This window comes from Sinocyclocheilus grahami, unplaced genomic scaffold (assembly GCF_001515645.1).
Source record: "Sinocyclocheilus grahami isolate Dianchi unplaced genomic scaffold, SAMN03320097.WGS_v1.1 scaffold799.1, whole genome shotgun sequence".
Taxonomy (NCBI): Eukaryota; Metazoa; Chordata; class Actinopteri; order Cypriniformes; family Cyprinidae; genus Sinocyclocheilus; species Sinocyclocheilus grahami.
In genome coordinates, this window is record NW_015505978.1 from 490,742 (window position 1) to 509,760 (window position 19,019).

At 36.1% G+C, this 19,019-nt stretch overlaps 1 protein-coding gene across 2 annotated transcripts; it reads left to right on the forward strand.

The window, feature by feature from the left end:
- The first annotated feature begins 416 nt into the window (after nucleotides 1-416).
- On the forward strand, nucleotides 417-13,037 carry LOC107561942 (cerebral cavernous malformations protein 2 homolog). 2 transcript variants are annotated; one of them, XM_016246491.1, is made up of 10 exons: nucleotides 417-715; nucleotides 6,433-6,609; nucleotides 7,497-7,580; nucleotides 7,663-7,846; nucleotides 7,983-8,113; nucleotides 8,625-8,760; nucleotides 8,975-9,032; nucleotides 9,119-9,260; nucleotides 9,418-9,556; nucleotides 12,253-13,037. In XM_016246491.1, the coding sequence occupies exons 1-10, from the start codon at nucleotides 686-688 to the stop codon at nucleotides 12,537-12,539; spliced, it is 1,368 nt and encodes a 455-aa protein (XP_016101977.1). In that variant the 5' UTR covers nucleotides 417-685; the 3' UTR covers nucleotides 12,540-13,037. The 2 variants fall into 2 exon arrangements, with proteins under 2 accessions (XP_016101977.1, XP_016101978.1); XM_016246492.1 differs by lacking the exon at nucleotides 417-715 and adding an exon at nucleotides 4,285-4,451.
- Nucleotides 13,038-19,019: the final 5,982 nt, after the last annotated feature.

The window sequence follows — 19,019 nt, forward strand, 5'->3', positions numbered from 1 at the left end:
AATAGACTAAAATAATTGAGTAAATCCGTCAGTAAAGCCAAATGCTGTTGATGGAACAGATTCAAATTATGTCCATTTATATGTTCGAAATAAACATTTTGAGATGTTCATGCCATTTTAATTAAAGTAAACTGTTGTAAGTATATTAGGCTATTTAAGTCTTCTTGTAGCCTCTTTAGAAGTTTGCTGAGGCCCCCTAGAGGGCCCCAGTCCCCTTTTTAAAGAGCCACTGTACTAGGAACAGACTTACTATTAAGTTACAGTAATATGCACGATCTAAAACAAACTAAACAGACCTAAATCTTTCATTTTCAGGGTTTATGAATAAGACCATATGCATTTAGTTTGTAGATTAGATTAGTATGCACTTCTGAGGTTTTCTGTTTGTCTCGCAAAGCACTATGGGTAGACGTCCTACGCCCAAAATGGCGGCAGGATTGAAAAGTTTGTTGCTGTTTTTGTTTTATTTTATGACATTTTATCGGCCTCTGTCCCCCACTGAATAAATCCCTATTTTTATAGCGTTTAAGAAGGTTCGTTGTTTATTTCCGATCCACGAACACGTGATTTGGATCCGGTGTTTTGCGTAGTTTCGATCCGTCGGCGTGTATGAGGCAGATGGCACTGAACTCGCGGACAGCACTGCATCTAATACAGCTCAAATGAAGAGCATTTGTACATAGAGATGGAGGATGACGTAAAGAAAGTCAAAAAGGTAAGTCAACACTGTAATATTACGAGAGTCACGCGCATGATCCACAAACCGGTTAACATTAGGAGCTGAAAAGTGTTGGCCCGACCACAGATCAACTGCTGCATTAGCTCTCTTCAGCCTCATAAAAACACTCACATTTTATTCATATCACTAAACATATTTAGAGGAGCCTCTACCTGGACTGGGTTAGTAGGGGAGTTGCTGGCGGTTTACGTTAGTCGCGGTACTGAGGCGTAAGTTATCACCCAAAAGAAAGCGAGAATCTCAGCGTGTGACTTTACTGTGATTGTTACATATCTGTCGCTTGTCATTTTCTTCTGAGTTTCTTTATGGAATTTAGTTTCTTCCTCATGCTTCGGTCAAAGGTTTACAGAGCCACGTAGAAAAATATTTGAGACGCTAAAATCTACCTTTTTTTCCTCATCTGTACTGTCTTTATATATATATATATATATATATATGTAATCTATACTCTCAGTAGCTACTCACAGATTCATATACTACATCCATAGAATTGCATATATAAAATAAACAAAAAAGAGCCTAAACTGCAAAATAACATAGATCTTAATGCATTTTAAGTTGAACCTAAAATTAGAATGTAAAATACATCCTGAATTTTCTTACCTTACATAATACACATTTTGTAACTTAAGCAGGATATATATATATATATATATATATATACACGCACGCACACACACACAGTATTTTACATAAATATTGTTATATCTTGTTTATTTTAAAAACGTTTTTTTGTATATATATTTAAAATATAAATATACAAATGTAAATTATTATTTTTAATGATGACATATACGTTTTAGCTCTACTAAGGGAGCAGAGATTTATCAATTGTGGGAATGGCTCTACAAATCTGTGTTTGTGATTTTGTGAAATCCGTTGCGAAATTAAAGGTACAGTTTATGAGACTGAGACTTGTTATAGCACTTGCATATCATTGCTCTTTTGTTGATTTTGATTGCTTCCATTGTCCTCATTTGTAAGTGGCTTTGGATAAAAGCATCTGCTAAATGTAAGTGTACAGTTTACACATTTTTGAGCATTATTTCTAAAATGAAGGAACCATTTATACACGGAGTGCAGTTTATCAGACCTAAAAACGCTCCTCTCTGACTCTATTTTTGGGTCTAGAGAATAACTCCTCTATCCGATGATGAAGTTAATAATAAGCCTGCAGGAACAGTGTTATCTGATGTGAGGGATGGAAGGATCACAGACACGGTTCTTATGATGTGACCTTTCCTATCAGATCAGTGTTTTTGTGGGGGAGGTGTTTCCATGCTGAGCTCAGACTTTCCTCCTCATACACAACACAGGGGAGAATGGAGGGTTGGGTTCGCCAAAGATTCAGACAGGAAGTGACGCCTCTTAATCACCACTGTGCGGCGGATGCATTCTTTCAGTCAAAGCAAATCAGTTTTTGTAGGATGTTGTGTAATCTTTCAAAGGCTGGGCTTTCAGTCCAGCTGTCTTATAAACTCTTGTTGAATGAATGTTTTGGTTGTCTGATTTAGCTGAGAGCATCAGTTCCCCCAACTGGCCACAGAGAGGAGGCATTGAGTCATTTACTGTCAAAATCAGTGTGAATGGTTTGTCTAATCAGTTTGTCTTATATTAAAAATCATTTGAAAATGCACTGCAAATCCACAATTAGGGTACTAATAGTTGTATAATTGAAGTGACACTAGATGCTAGATGGACACAAAGATAACAAGCAGGTATTAATTTTTTGTGATTGCTTGGTAATGTAAACACCAGCTTTTTAAAAACCTGAAATAAACAAACATCGAACTTATAGCAATAGTCTTTTTATATTAGTGCTGTCAAACGATTAATCGCATCCAAAATAAAATATTTTGTTAACGTAATATGTGTGTGTACTGTGTACATTTATGTATATATAAATACACACACATACAGAATATATTTAAGAAAAATGTTTTGTTTATTTATAAAATGTAAATACTTATATATAATATACATTATATTTGAATATAAATATATACATGTAAATAATTTTTGTGTGTGTGTGTGTATAATATAATAAATATATATATATATGCACCTTGCTACGTGTACTGCGTTAGGCTAACCGAGACTTGTCATTTGCACTTATATATTGTTGCTCTTTTGTTAGTTTTGACTGCTTTTATTGTCCTCATTTGTAAGTCGCTTTGGATAAAAGCGTCTGCTAAACGACTAAATGTAAATGTTTGTGTATTTATATACACATAATAAATATACACAGTACACACATATTTTGTAAACAAAAACTTTTATTTTGGATGCAATTCATTGTTAGCACTATTTTATATACGCTACCATTCAAAAGTTTGGGGTTGGTGAGATTTTTTAAATGGTTTTGAACGAAATCCCTTATGTTCAAAAATACAGTAAAACAGTAATATTTTGAAACATTATTACAATTGAAAATAACTGTTTTCTATTTCAATATATTTTCAAATGTAATTTATTCCTGTGATGGCAAAGCTGAATTTTCCGCATCATTACTCCAGTCTTCAGTGTGAATCCTTGATCCTTCAGAAATCATTCTAATATGCTGATGTACTGCTCAAGAAACATTTCTTATTATCAATGCTGTAAACAGTTGTACTGTATTTTTGTGGAAACCGTGATACATTTTTCAGGATTCTTTGATGAATAGACAATTAACGGCATTTAATTGAAATTAATTACTATTATTGACAGTCTTTTGTAACATTATAAATGTCTTTACTGTCTTTGATCAATTTAATGTGTCCTTGTTGAATAAAAGTATTAATTTCTCTTTTTTAAAAATCTTGCTGACTCCAAACTTTTGAAGGGTATGTCTTTTTAATCCAGGTGAGGATCACCTGTGCACCTTGTTTTCTGAAATTTCAGAAGGACACAGACTCATGAAATGTTGATGTTCCTGTAGTGCCTCCTTCCTTGACTGTTTAATAATTTAGTATGTGAGAGAAATAGGCTTGTCTGAGACAGACACCCCCCTGTTAAATATTGTATGAAAAGAGATTTGCACTTTAAGCCAGGCCTATAATAAAATGCTTATTGTACAATATTAATGTATAAGACAATAAAATGATTTTTATTTATTGTCAAGAGCCATTTACTTGTACATTATAATTTGACTAAATTAATTATAATGTGGGATTTTGCTTAACTTCTTAACTTTAATAGACTTCTAGATTGTTTGTGTTATTGTTCTCTAAATGGTATAGCCTAATTATTTTTGGCAGATCCTCTTTATTAGTTACTTCCTACCCAGCCCAGTATTTTGCACCTAGTGTGCAATATATACACACACACACACACACCTGAAGTCTTGTTTCCTCAAAGCAGTTATTTAAACAGAATGGCATTATTGGAGATCAAGTTAAAGCAGGATGGTTTGTTTGAGGTTACAGTTTGTTTGAGTGTTTCATCACAGGAAACACACAACTTGTGGCTGTGATGTTTCTGTTCTTCCTGATTGCATGAACTATAGCTTGAGGCAGAACGTGAGTGTTTGTGTGAAGAGACGCGTGTGTGTGTCACGGGGTGTGGTTTCTCTTGCTGCTTTGACGGAGTTGTCCCCGTTCTCATTTGTCACAAGCCACATGCAACCTGTTTTGAGAGCAGCGCACAACAGTAGTCAACTGTTGTATAGGACAGCTGTCGTGCACCACCCGTTTCCATTGTGCTGTCGAAGTGACTGATCATGGAGACAGAGGTAGGGCTCGCCGAGATCTTGCTTCTTTTCTTAAATGTAATTTTAGAATGCTGCTCACCATTACAAATCCACAGACTTTGAAATACAACGTGGTTGCCTGAACATTCAGTCCGCCTCCAGGTTTCAGCCTTAAGTACTTCCAAGAGCTTAGAGACTTTTCTGTTGGATAGTAAGCTGACATTAGTGGTTAGGTTTACCACAGAGTAAGTAGCAGCCTTTTTCCATGAATGTCAATCTCATTATGCTTTGCAAAGGTATAGGGTTTCATAAAAGCCCTCAAGCCAATGTAGTGTTGAGACTAGTTGATTATGTAGTTGTTTTTAAGCAAGTAGTGCATGTGAAGGGAAAGGAGTGTTAACAGCATGTGTTTTAAAAGAAACCACATATTGCTAAACTTAATTCAACATAACTGGTACTTCCATGGATGCTGATGTATTTACAGTAGGGGTGGGAATCGCCAGAGGCCTCACGATACGATATCATCACGCTACTTGAGTCATGATACAATATTATTGCGATTTTAAATATATTGCGATATATTGCAATTTATTACCTTTTTCCAACTTCAAATTATGTCCCCAAAGGAAAACTTTGGCAACATCTGTTTTAACTAAAAAGAAACATTTCTCAGTTTGTTTATCTCACTTCAGTTTTATTGTTGCAGTGCAAAATGGGATTGTCAAGCAGACAAACTGACCAACACTCATGAAAACCTGTCATAAATGTTGTATGCACCTGGCAAACTCAACTATTTGTATTAGTCTAATCTAGTCCACCTTAATTAAATGTAAACAGGTATGCACTGCTGTGCTACTACAGGTATTTTGAACTGTGCAACTTGAACTTGTACAAAAAAGTTGTGCAGACCCTTCAGCAATTGGGGCATTTGAAAGTAAATTACTGTTCAATTTAAATTAAATTAAATTAAACGTAGTCTTACATCTAGGGATGCACTGAAATGAAAATTCTGAGCCGAAACAGAAACTGAAAATTCTGGATGCACTTGGCCGAAAACGGAAACCGAAAATGCTTTGCAATGATTATTTATTTTATTAAATAACATAAAGTAATTTTGTAAGACTTTTTAAATTTAACTCAATTTTAATGATACTGAATTTAAAAAAAACACAAGCCAATAAAATAACTACACTTTTACTGAAAGTAACACAATAAAACTGGACAGAATTTATATTAATATTGGTAACACTTTACAATAAGGTTCATTAGTTAACATTAGTTAGGACTACCGAGCAGTGACGAGGAGAGTGAAACATGTGCGCTGAACACTGCCGGTCGGGGTGTGGCGCGCCATATATATTGTTATTATTATATGTAGCTTATATTTTCAGCTCGCATTTTCGGCCATTTTTCTCTTTCGGATGCCGAAAATTCGGTGCATCCCTACTTACATCCCCTCCTTGTTTACAAATCCGAAGTAAGCCCATACATTCGATTTAAAGCGGACAGGGCTTTCCTTGATAACTTTCCGCAATGCCGCCGTCTTTATTTTACTAACATACTGCATGCTGAAGGTGACCCAGCTGACCTCACCAGAAAAAAACTCAACACCACCATCTAGTGGAATGTAAAGAAATTGATTTTTATTATTCTACCAAATATTATAATAAAAGATCGATACTTGGCGTCCGTGTATCGATACAGTATTGCCGCGGAAAATATCGCGATTCTATACTGTATCGATTTTTTCCCCCACCCCTAATTGACAGGCTTGGGATTGTTGTAGTAACAGTTGCCCCATCAGTCCAGAACACAGAATTCAAAGATGTCAGTGGAAATCCAGTATGTCAGTGGAAATCCAGTATGTCAGTGTGAAGTGTATCACCTCATCAGCAAGAATAATTTTGGCACAGCTAGCCACTGACCAAACTCATAAACTTATGGTTACACTGAAAAAAGCTTTTGTGTTTTTGACTTCCTCTGGTCGTGATGTGATTTCCTCTTTCTCTCTTTCTTTCTTCAGCCAGGTATTGTGTCTCCATTCAAGCGGGTGTTTCTGAAAGGAGAGAAAGGGAGAGATAAGAAGGCTCTGGAGAAGTCTACTGAGCGCAGGGCCCTCCACACCTTCTCCCTCTCTCTCCCGGACCACCGTATCGACCCAGACATTCTGCTCAATGACTACATTGAGAAAGAAGTTAAGGTATCACTCTCTGTCAAATTTATGCTATTGTATTATGTGCTCATATTTTACTATTTTGTTTTGGGGGGGGGGGTACGTAGCAAAGGTAGAAAGGGGCAAACTGTACTGGTAGGATTGCAGACTAGGAAAAACTAAAACATAGGAAATGCAAATAAATGCTGCTAACCAAATTGTCATGCATCGTTAACTTATGAAATTGTATCGGTGTTTAATGTTATAACATGGAGGAGAAAACACTTCCCATATCTTTTGTTGTTGCCATCAAAGGCAGTGTGTCCAATCAAACATAAGAGCGTGAAGAAGACTCAACCCTCAGTTACCTTAATATTCTTCTTTTGGAATCAAGCTCTGCATTTGACAGTGTTTGCCACAAGCTCTTCACAGGATCCCATCTTGCAGCTAGTTGTTTTTTACAAACCCTTTATCTAATCAATTTGTGGCGTCCCCCAGGGTTCAGTACTTGGTCCGCTTCTATTTGTAGTTTATGCCTACATTTGGATAGATAATGAGACACCATGGTTTCCACTGTTATGCTGATGACACCCACATTTATATCAAGAAATTATATGATTTCTCCCCTCGCTCTCTTAATAGTTAGGGACTTCCATGGGTGGCAGGTTATTTAGCACTGCTGCTCCTAGATTCTAGAACTCCATAGACAAAAACTTTTTTTTTTATAATAAAATAAAAGAACTGTGCAGTCTCTTGGTGTATCACTGCATCCCTATTATTTTCTTTTGCCATTATTTTTTTTTTATATACATTTTTCATATTATTTTCCTGTTTATCATGCTCTGTAAAGCGATATTGTTTATTTTGTATTTTTTTTGTATTTTTTTTTTTTTTAGAAAGGCTCTATATCATTATTGTTGTTATTACTATTGTAGTATCTGGGACAGCTAACCTCAGTTCCTGGATATCTGAATCCCTCCAGCCGCACAGAAGTTCTGCAGCTTATTGACAATGCCAGGGTAAGAGTGACAGTCAATGACATTGCCTTATTTTGCAACATGAAGATAAATTCCCACATTGCTTCTCTTATGTGTTTTGCAGAAGTCTCATCAGTTGGCAGGGCAGCTGACATCAGAGCAGGATGCTGTTGTGAGTTTGTCCGCATACAATGTGAAGCTTGTGTGGCGTGATGGAGAAGACATCATTCTTCGCGTACCAATCCATGACATTGCAGCTGTGTCCTACATCAGAGACGACTCACTCCACCTCGTGGTGCTAAAAACAGGTACACAGTAATGTGGATGAGCATTACACAAAAAAAACTAAACAGAACACAGAAATGGACAGTTTTTAGATTCTAAGGATAATGTGTAAAAATTATTTTGGGTTTTCTTACCATGGAGTATGATTTGTGTTTGCAGCTCAGGAGCCCGGTGGTTCCCCATGTCACAGTACAGAGATGTCAAAATCTCCCACTCTGAGCTCTCTTTCTGAGAGCGGGGCTGTGCTTGTGGAGGTCTGCTGCCTGCTTGTGCTGGCCGTCGACAACAAGGTTGGCTTTGGTCATTTAAAAGAACCTTATTTTTTTATGTTCAAATAATATATGACAAATTCTGCATCTTTTACATCCAGCTTAAAGGAACACTCCACTATTTTTGAAAATAGGCTCATTTTCCAACTCCCCTAGAGTTAAACAGTTGAGTTTTACTGTTTTCGAATCCATTCAGCCGATCTCCGGGTCTGGCGGTAGCACTTTTAGCTTAGCTTAGCATAGATCATTGAATCTGATTAGACCGTTAGCATCTCACTCAAAAATGACCAAAGAGTTTCTATATTTTTCCTATTTAAAACTTGACTACTCTGTAGTTACATCGTGTACTAAGACCGACGGAAAATGAAAAGTTGCGATTTTGTAGGCCGATATGGCTAAGGACTATACTCTCATTCCGGTGTAATAATAAATAACTGTGCTGCAAAAACTACTGCTATTGTGCAATGTACTAATACTTTTGATGTTAATAAAAGCAGCCATGATTTGATTCTCGTGGACTCTGGTTTTACAGACTGCAGCAGAGGAGCTCTGTCTTCTACTCAGTCAAGTCTTCCAGATCGTCTATACAGAGTCCACCATTGACTTCCTGGACAGGGCTATCTTTGATGGAGCCACAACACCCATCAGGCATCTCTCGATCTGCAGTGGTGAGTAGGCAACAGCTTGATCATTTTGGGATTTCCCAGTAAATTTGTACTTGTCCAAAACCACAGACCACAGTCAGTTTCACATCACTAATTCATCTGGGGTGGTTTGTTGGAATCCTATTTATGTTTCCTGAAGCTTAGTCTCTTAATATCACACTGAGTTTGCAGCAAAATGAAATATTTCTAAATACTTTCCTTATTTTTCCAATAAAAGAAGACTCCTCGAGCAAAGTTGATGTCAAAGAAGTGTTTGAGGCTGAGACAAGCACATTGTGAGTATCACTTCAACTGTCTTCTGCAGTAATGTTCCATTTTATCTGTTGAATTGAGCGATCATTGTGTTTTTGTCCAATCTCAGTTCGTTCCAAAGTTCTCTAGAGGCAGGACACTCCTCTAGCCCCTCCCCCTCCTCCACCCCGGCCTCACCACAAACCATAACAGCCAGTGAGAGTGAACTAAGCACAACGGCTGCTGAACTGCTACAAGACTACATGACCACAGTGAGTGTTTGAGTGCAGTGTATAAAAAGGCATTTGGATGTCTGTTGTTAGTTTCTCTTTCTTCTGAGACTGTAATTAGTTTTTGCATATTAAATGATCCCGTCATGCATTTCAGATTTCAGTTTTTACACTGTTTTCCTGTCATCCTCTGCAATAGTTGAGGACAAAGCTGTCATCTCAGGAGATCCAGCAGTTTGCCACACTGTTACGTGAGTACAGAAACGGAGCCTCCATCCATGAGTTCTGTATCAACCTGCGTCAGCTTTACGGAGACAGCAGGAAGTTCCTCCTCCTGGGTTAGTTACATGTTGGGGTGTTAAATTTGTCTTGAACATAGCTATTTTTTGTGCTAAGTGACTTTATATGCAAAACTTTAACATTAATGTATGCAGAGTTGTTATTTTTAACTAGAACTATTAATGGCATTTAATGCTTTAATTGCTTTCATTAATTGAAATAAAGCTGAAATAAAATATTAATATTAGATGAAAAAAAAAAAATAACCGAAATAAAAATAAATGAAAGGTGTCATGAACTGTATTTTTTTTTTTACATTTTATAATGTTCTCTGAGGTTCACTTATAATGTTTATAAAAACAAAACATAATTTAGAAGTAATATGCTATTTTCCATCCTGTTTTTGAGTCTCTCTGCAGAACAGTCTGTTTTTATAGGCGAGGCGCATTCAAGACTCACATGTAAATGCCTACTGCTGTGATTAGCTAACAATCTCGCTTATTAAAATAACAGATAGACGCTGCTGTGTGACGCACTCTGAAAACAACATTTGGGTTAAAAATGTATAAATACTCTGTGTGTGTGTGTGTGTGTGTGTGTGTGTGTGTGTGTGTGTGTGTGTGTGTGTGTGTGTGTATTGGTATAAACTGATGTCCCGCTCTATTTCTGACATACAAGCATTTGCGCCGCTTCTGACCTGAAAGAGAAATTGATTCGCGACGTGACTCAACAGCGCTTGTGTCCGATCTAGATATGTTAGGACCACAAGGAAGATAATTCAAATACAATTTTTCATAACTTACACTACACAGTGTCTTGTAATCTTGTTGTCATCTGTATGGTTCTGTTGATGGAGTAATCCTCTGTTTGCGTCTCTCTTGTATTTCCTCTCCTTCTACTACAAGCTTGTATCAGTGGGCGGGGCTAAACAGGTAGTGATGTAGAAGTAGTCATTGATCTTCTCCTGTGGAGGTGGTTCTTAGCCACACTATTATGTCGTAAAGTGGCACATTCCAAAACTAGTCGTTTTCTGAGCTCCGTTTCAAGAAAAGCTGTTTTTAAACTACCGAAAGTTTTGAAACTTACAGGAGGTTTTTATAGTACATTGACACCTAGGACTGCACGATTATGACAAAAATCATAATTGTCGATTATACTGTGTGTGTGTGTGTGTGTGTGTGTGTGTGTGTGTGTGTGTGTGTGTGTGTGTGTGTGTGTGTGTGTGTGTGTGTGTATATTGGTATAAACTGATGTCCCGCTCTATTTCTGACATACAAGCATTTGCGCCGCTTCTGACCTGAAAGAGAAATTGATTCGCGACGTGACTCAACAGCGCTTGAGTCCGATCTAGATATGTTAGGACCACAAGGAAGATAATTCAAATACAATTTTTCATAACTTACACTACACAGTGTCTTGTAATCTTGTTGTCATCTGTATGGTTCTGTTGATGGAGTAATCCTCTGTTTGCGTCTCTCTTGTATTTCCTCTCCTTCTACTACAAGCTTGTATCAGTGGGCGGGGCTAAACAGGTAGTGATGTAGAAGTAGTCATTGATCTTCTCCTGTGGAGGTGGTTCTTAGCCACACTATTATGTCGTAAAGTGGCACATTCCAAAACTAGTCGTTTTCTGAGCTTGGTTTCAATAAAAGCTGTTTTTAAACTAACGAAAGTTTTGAAACTTACAGGAGGTTTTTATAGTACATTGACACCTAGGACTGCACGATTATGACAAAAATCATAATTGTCGATTATTCCCTTGAAATTGTAATTGCGATTATTAATTACGATTATCGCAATTTACATTGAATTATGTTTATACCATTGTTTGATGCAACTGCATGCCGTATTTTTATATGAAAATAAACAAGCTGAAAAACCTTTAGTGCTTTTCTATAGTATTAAGCCTCAAATATACATCGGATTGGTTTCTTCTTTAAATTATAAAAAAAGTAAAAATATGAATGGTGTTATAATGTTATACTAAAACTAAAACAATGGAAAAACCCTTAAGATAAAATGTAGAAAGAAAAAAACATATCTTAAGCGTGCAGAATAACATAAGTGAACTTCGAACGATTAATTGCCGCTTTGAACGATTACGTAATTGTGGCATCCATAATTGTAATTGCGATTAGAAATTCGATTAATTGTGCAGCCCTACATTGACCTGTTATATGTTAAAAGATCAAGGGAAGGTAGATTTCTCAGTTCATGACCCCTTTAAAGCTAAATATAAATATTAAAAAACTAAAACTAATTAAAAATGACAAGGAACATAACAAATTTACTCAAACTAAAATTAAATGAAAATAAAAATGTACTATACTAAAAAAAATACTATACTATAATATTATAATATACTATAATAAACACTATAATCAAAATGAGTAAATACCATAATAGTATTTAAATAATACTAAATTAACACTGGTTAAAATGAACCAGCAGTTTGAGAGTTTGCTGCTGCTAACTCCATTCTTCAATAACGGCCTCCTTGCTAAACCTGTGAGACATTCTGACAGGTTCAAACCATCCATGCTGAAATGTGCGTCACAAATTGTTATGGTCAGACTGTTGTTGTCAGGGACCCTACAACTTTCCAAAAAAAAAAACAGCTGCTTGTTCGCTTCTGAAACTTACCGAATGTTTAAATAGTACATCAAACTCTCATCAAGCCTCGCATTTGTTCTCATGGACATATGTTAGAGAATTTCTTTATTTGTTGAGTTCACTTCAGTTTTCTCCACCCCAGGACTGCGGCCTTTCATTCCTGAGAAGGACAGCCAGCACTTTGAGAACTTTTTGGAAACCATCGGCGTGAAGGACGGCCGCGGCATCATAACGGACAGCTTTGGGCGTTACAAACGCACGACAAGCTCTGCGTCAGACTCCACCACTAATGGAAACGGTGCTGCGGGTGGTTCGGGTGAAGGAACGGCCACCTCTGAGGGCGACGAATGGGACCGCATGATTTCAGACATAAGCAATGACATTGAAGCGTTAGGAAGCAGTATGGACCAGGACGGCTTGTCATCTTGATGTCACAGACTCGCAGTGTGCTTTAGCCAATCACCACTTGAGATAATCACATGGGCCACTGGTGGTCCATATTGCTGTCCATCTAATCTGACAATGCTGGAGTTTGGATACTGTATGGATACCACTTCCTGGCCATCATCCATATTTTTATATGTTGTGCCATATTAACACAACCAGATTTTTCAGATTTGACAATTGTGATTTTCAAGACCTGTGATAGAAGGATCGTATATTGCTGTGGAAAGCAGTTGTGTTCTTCTGGGATGTTTATTGGCAGTATCTGCTACCACTAATAAGAAACCTTGTTGCTGGTAGATGTTGCTCTTTCACACTGATCTGTAAGGAAGCTTATTTCCATCACAATAAAAAAGGTAATTGCGATCTTTTATCTTAAAATTCTGACTTTTCTTTCCTTACAGTTCTGAGAAATTCTCAGAAATGTGAGATATAAACTCATAATTCAAAGGAAAAAAGTCAGAATTGCAAGATTTTAACTTATAATTGTGAGACAAATGTCTGAATTGTGAGGTAATAATTACCGTAATTATCTTGTTTTATTTAAAAATATATAATTGTGACTTTTTATCCGAAAGTTCAGACTTGCTATTGACTTCGTCAGAATTTTGAAGAGTCAAAATTGCAAAAACTGACTTAAAAATTGCAGGAAAGTCAAATGATATAAACTCGCAATTGTTAGAAAGTCAATTGTGAGATGTAAACTTAAAATTTGCTTTATAACTTTTTATAAATCAGTTGAGAAAAAAAATAGAATTATGAGATGGTCACAATTACCTTTTTAAAAATATATATATAAATATATAAAAATTGAGGGTTTTTTTGTCTCAGTTGTGAGTTTATATCTCACAATTCAGACTTTTTTCTCAGATTTTGATACCTCGCAATTCTGACTTCAGAACTGTGCGAAAAGTCAGAATTTTGAGATATAAACTTAAAATTGTGAGGAAAAAGTTGAATCATAACTTTATAAATCTTGATTGTGAGAAAAAGTCGCAATTACCTTTTTTCTGAGTTCTGTGTTTATATCTTGCAATTCAGAACTGTGAGGAAAAAGTCAGATTTATGAGATAGAAACTTATAAAAATATATAAAAAGTTGGTTGCCAGATGTTTACTCACCATTGTGAACTTGTAACGCTCAGTTGCGAGAAAAAGTCTGAATTGTAAAATGATAATTTGCAGGTAACTTTAACTTTTTTTTAATTCTGTCGCATAAGCTTCCACAGACTTATCTTAAAATTCTGACTTTTCTTTCCTTACAGTTCTGAGAAATTCTCAGAAATGTGAGATATAAACTCATAATTCAAAGGAAAAAAGTCAGAATTGCAAGATTTTAACTTATAATTGTGAGACAAATGTCTGAATTGTGAGGTAGTAATTACCGTAATTATCTTGTTTTATTTAAAAATATATAATTGTGACTTTTTATCCGAAAGTTCAGACTTGCTATTGACTTTGTCAGAATTTTGAAGTCAAAATTGCAAAAACTGACTTCAAAATCGCAGGAAAGTCAAATGATATAAACTCGCAATTGTTAGAAAGAAGTCAATTGTGAGATGTAAACTTAAAATTTGCTTTATAACTTTTTATAAATCAGTTGAGAGAAAAGTCAGAATTATGAGATAGTCACAATTACCTTTTTAAAAATGTATATAAAAATTTAGTTTTTTTTTCTCAGTTGTGAGTTTATATCTCTCAATTCAGACTTTTTTCTCAGATTTTGATACCTCGCAATTCTGACTTCAGAACTGTGCGAAAAGTCAGAATTTTGAGATATAAACTTAAAATTGTGAGAAAAAAGTTGAATCATAACTTTATAAATCTTGATTGTGAGAAAAGGTTCAGAATTATGAGAGAAAGTCGCAATTACCTTTTTTCTGAGTTCTGTGTTTATATCTTGCAATTCAGAACTGTGAGGAAAAAGTCAGATTTATGAGATAGAAACTTATAAAAATATATATAAAAAGTTGGTTGCCAGATGTTTACTCACCATTGTGAACTTGTAACGCTCAGTTGCGAGAAAAAGTCTGAATTGTAAAATGATAATTTGCAGGTAACTTTAACTTTTTTTTATTCTGTCGCATAAGCTTCCACAGATGTGAGACCAGTTTCCTCGTGTCTGATTTAATAGTAATGCGACTTCTGATCAGTGTGAAGATGCAGTTTGGAGCATTGCCTAGTGGCCTTCCTAAAGCGTGTTCTGCATTGCCTTATGTGTGTTGTAACCTGAGGGAAGTGAGGTGCAGTATCAGATAGATAGATAGAGAGAGAGTATTTTTGAATAAATGCAGGCTTGTTAAAAGACTTGCCGACCCCAAACGGTAGTGTATGTGTGTGCTGGGGCTTAAGGTCTGTACATATGTTTTATTTAATAATAATGTATAAAGTACATTTATTTATTTTCCATTTCCACAACTGGGAATGACTGTAACTGCTCCAAATTCCTCACCCTTGTTTAAAAGATATACACTCACGACTAATGACCAATGTAAACCTTGACAAAAATAGGCATTTAAGAATCCCTAACATAGGCATAAGCCTGCTCAATTTATCACACAACGATAAGTAGGATTAAACGTAACCCACAGTGCAACAGCTCTCTCATTAGTGAACGTTACGTCTGAAACAAGAGGCCTTTCTTTTTGAGGTTACCTGGAGGGTTAATTTTGGATAAGATAAACTTGTGCTATAAATCTGCCCTTTTAATTCTGTTGTGCTAGAGAGTCCTCAAAGACACTGACTGGCATTATCACATGGCTCCAGAACTAGCTTTAGCCCCTGTACATGAAATCTCATTATTGGTGGTCCTTAAAACGATAGTGCCAAAAGTTTATTCCAGCAAGCAGACATTAAGTCGTTTATTAATAGTATGCCTCTTGAAGATGAACATGGCGCATAACTTTGCTCACGCAGCACATACCTGTAATTCCAGTGTGCATTCATGCATAAAACTCATTTCTCACTGTAGCCAAGAAGCACATCCTGACAAAATGAGCTGCTTTAGGGATACAAAAAGGGTGTTAAAGGTCAGTGCCCTGATCCTGAGCTAACAAGGAGCTGGGAGCTTATGTCATGTTAGATGTCATTGCAACAAGACAGCTGCACAGGAGACAATGATACAGAGAGACTCGGTCTCTCATTAGAGCTAACTTTCACTGGTGAATGGGGCAGGCAATAGCTCTAAAACAGCAGATGTCTTGATAGTTTATAAAAGCAGTATAGAGTGCGTTAGTGCCCACCAACTTTTATAACACCCTTGGTTCCGGAAGTGTTTGTCCAATTAATTTGTCCCTTAGGGATTTAAAAAAAAAGTTATAAGCCTTTATAAGCCACAACTTTGATTTGAAGCAAAAAAGTGTTTGAAAATCAGACAAAAAGTTGATTTAACGGTTCAAAATTGTGTCATTAACAGCACTACAAATTACATAGGCCTAATGGATTCAAAAACATCAGAAAAAATATAAAACTAATTATTTTGTATAATATATTGTTTATTTCAAAATATACATAACATACATTCAAATATTTCAGTGATTTTTGAAAGAGTAGGGATACCGACTATTACATCATTTGCAGTGCTTCATGGGAGTTGATGGATGCTCAAGAGTTGGAACAATTTGCTTGTAATGATTCTCTGATTAGTGGAGATTTCTCTGCTGAATTATGGGTAATGTCATTTTTCATCAGGAATTTCACTGTTGAACACAGTTATTTAAAAAATGATTGCAATCATGTGGACTAATGGCTTCAACAAATGCATATACCATTGATTAACAACCTCGTAGCTCACAGTAGGTTTGTATTTTGTAAATTATCATTTAAAATCAATTCCCCTACACCCTCAGAAAAATAGGTACAAATCTGTCACTGGTGCGGTAAGGTACAAAAGCTAAAAGGTACGTATTTGCAACTTATTTACCCCTAAATGTTACATAGTATATAAAAGTACTGTAAATGTACATATTAGTAAAGAGTACCGTCCCAGGGACAGTTTTGTACCTAAGAGTGTTTATAGAGAAAAAATAATGTGATTTTTACTTCCGGAGCCTGACTGTTGCACTCTATTGCTTTACACGAAGCATGCAGTTTTGTAAGGAAAATGTAATGTCATTTTTCATCAGGAATTTCACTGTTGAACACAGTTATTTAAAAAATGATTGCAATCATGTGGACTAATGGCTTCAACAAATGCATATACCATTGATTAACAACCTCGTAGCTCACAGTAGGTTTGTATTTTGTAAATTATCATTTAAAATCAATTCCCCTACACCCTCAGAAAAATAGGTAAAAATCTGTCACTGGTGCGGTAAGGTACAAAAGCTAAAAGGTACGTATTTGCAATTTATTTACCCCTAAATGTTACATAGTATATAAAAGTACTGTAAATGTACATATTAGTAAAGAGTACCGTCCCAGGGACAGTTTTGTACCTAAGAGTGTTTATAGAGAAAAAATAATGTGATTTTTACTTCCGGAGCCTGACTGTTGCACTCTATTGCTTTACACGAAGCATGCAGTTTTGTAAGGAAAATATAATCTGGTTAAGCAATATCACACAAGTGTGGATATTGTGCTAGAATGCTAATTGTGAGACAATATGTCAAGTTCCAGAATGCTCTGGGAGTTTATCATTGATCAAGGATGGTTTGGATATACACAAAAGCCAGACATTGTGAAGGGATGTGAAACACTACCTTCCCGAAAAAGGACTTTGAAACACATCCTTTCAGCTTTTGTTAAGGGCTGGTTTCACCCCATCTTTTGAAGAAACGTAAATGAGAAAGGTTAGACATTTTCTCTGAGGTAGGCCTATTGTTCTGACCGAGTTATCCAGCACAATATTCACATTCATTAAAAAAGCACTACAAATGTTCAAGATCAAAAAGTAAACCAAGTGAACCAAAATACTCCAGTGTTCAAACAAACAGGAAGCACCTAAATATCCCCAAATAAGGTAATTGAGTGTAGTAATGGCACTTATTAACGTAGTCTTTGCACATATGTTGCCGTTTTTATTTAAGAAAACATGATGGAGATCAGCTGAGACGTTCCTCCCAAATTGGGCAAAATGGAACCACTTAAGAGAAATTGGCTACATACTTAGATTGGCATCAGCTCAATGTACACAAAGCGGTAAAATGATGACCCTTCTTGCTTCCTTTTATAGTAACATATTAACTCAGCAACAATGTACTGTAAAACATTTATTGCAGGATTATATAGATGAATTATCGTAAACGTTCTGTGTTTCTGTAAGCATGTTTTCAAAGATGATCTGCAGAATGGGATTTTATAATACTGTACATAACAAATGCCATTTTTACTGTACATTCCAAGCATAATATCTTATACCAGAATACAAATATGAAATACAAATGTAAAAAAATCTTAGGATAGAGTTCAAACTTGCAGATTGATGTAAAACTGCTTGAGACATTTTGTTTCATGCATAAGCAAAACTGAATTAAGGCTATAGTCCTGTTCCAAAACCTAGAGAGCTGCTTCACTATGGCCTCACTTGACTTCAGTTGAAAAAGTAGACGCCAACTTTTGTCTGTTGACATTAACATGCTAACATTAACATGTTGACATTAACAGCTAATGTAATGCACTACTAAGCATAAAATACACAAATATAATTCATTTAAATTACATTAATCAATACTTTTCAGTATTCAATGATATGTAAGTTAATTAATAAACAAAATTTTTAAAGGGGTCATGACATGAGAAATAAAATTTGCCTTGATATTTTGCCTTGATATTGAGATATTTGTACCATTAAAACATTCTGCAAGTTTCATAGCTTAAAACGTCCTCCTCATTATAAACAAAGCATTTATTTAATCAAGCTCCAAAAACAGCTCATTTGGATCTGAGGTGGCATGTGACGTCACAAGTGCATTTGCATAAACACCACCTCCATAGCAAGACATTGACAAATAATCATCATCTCACCATAGGCCCCGCCCACTAGCGTTCAATCGCTTTAAACGGCTGTACTTGCCTACACTGGTCAAATGTAAATAGAACCCAATTTTAATAACTGCCGCTGTCTCGTCTACGCTGGATACAGTATACAGATGCGTGTTCACTTTCTGACAATTTCTATAGGACAAGAGTGAAAGAACGTTTGGTTTTGGTTTAAACAGCTTGTTCGCGTCTTTTAACAGACATCAGAAGGATCCCAGCATCAGAAACAAGCGAATGGTCTATTTTGAATGACATCCTGGATCGTATCGGAGGATTATACATTTGTTCAGAGCATTTTGTTTTGTAAACGAGGCACAATGTAATGGAGAGTTTGCAAAAAAACAATAGGTTACTGTTCGTAACCCCGGTTCTCTGAAACATCGAGTGGAGAGATCCACCTATGGGAAGGGCATCTGTACCTGACACCTGCAGAAGCATCCAATTGCACCAAGTCTGACTTGCCCAATGGCAGGTAAGGGACCGCCCC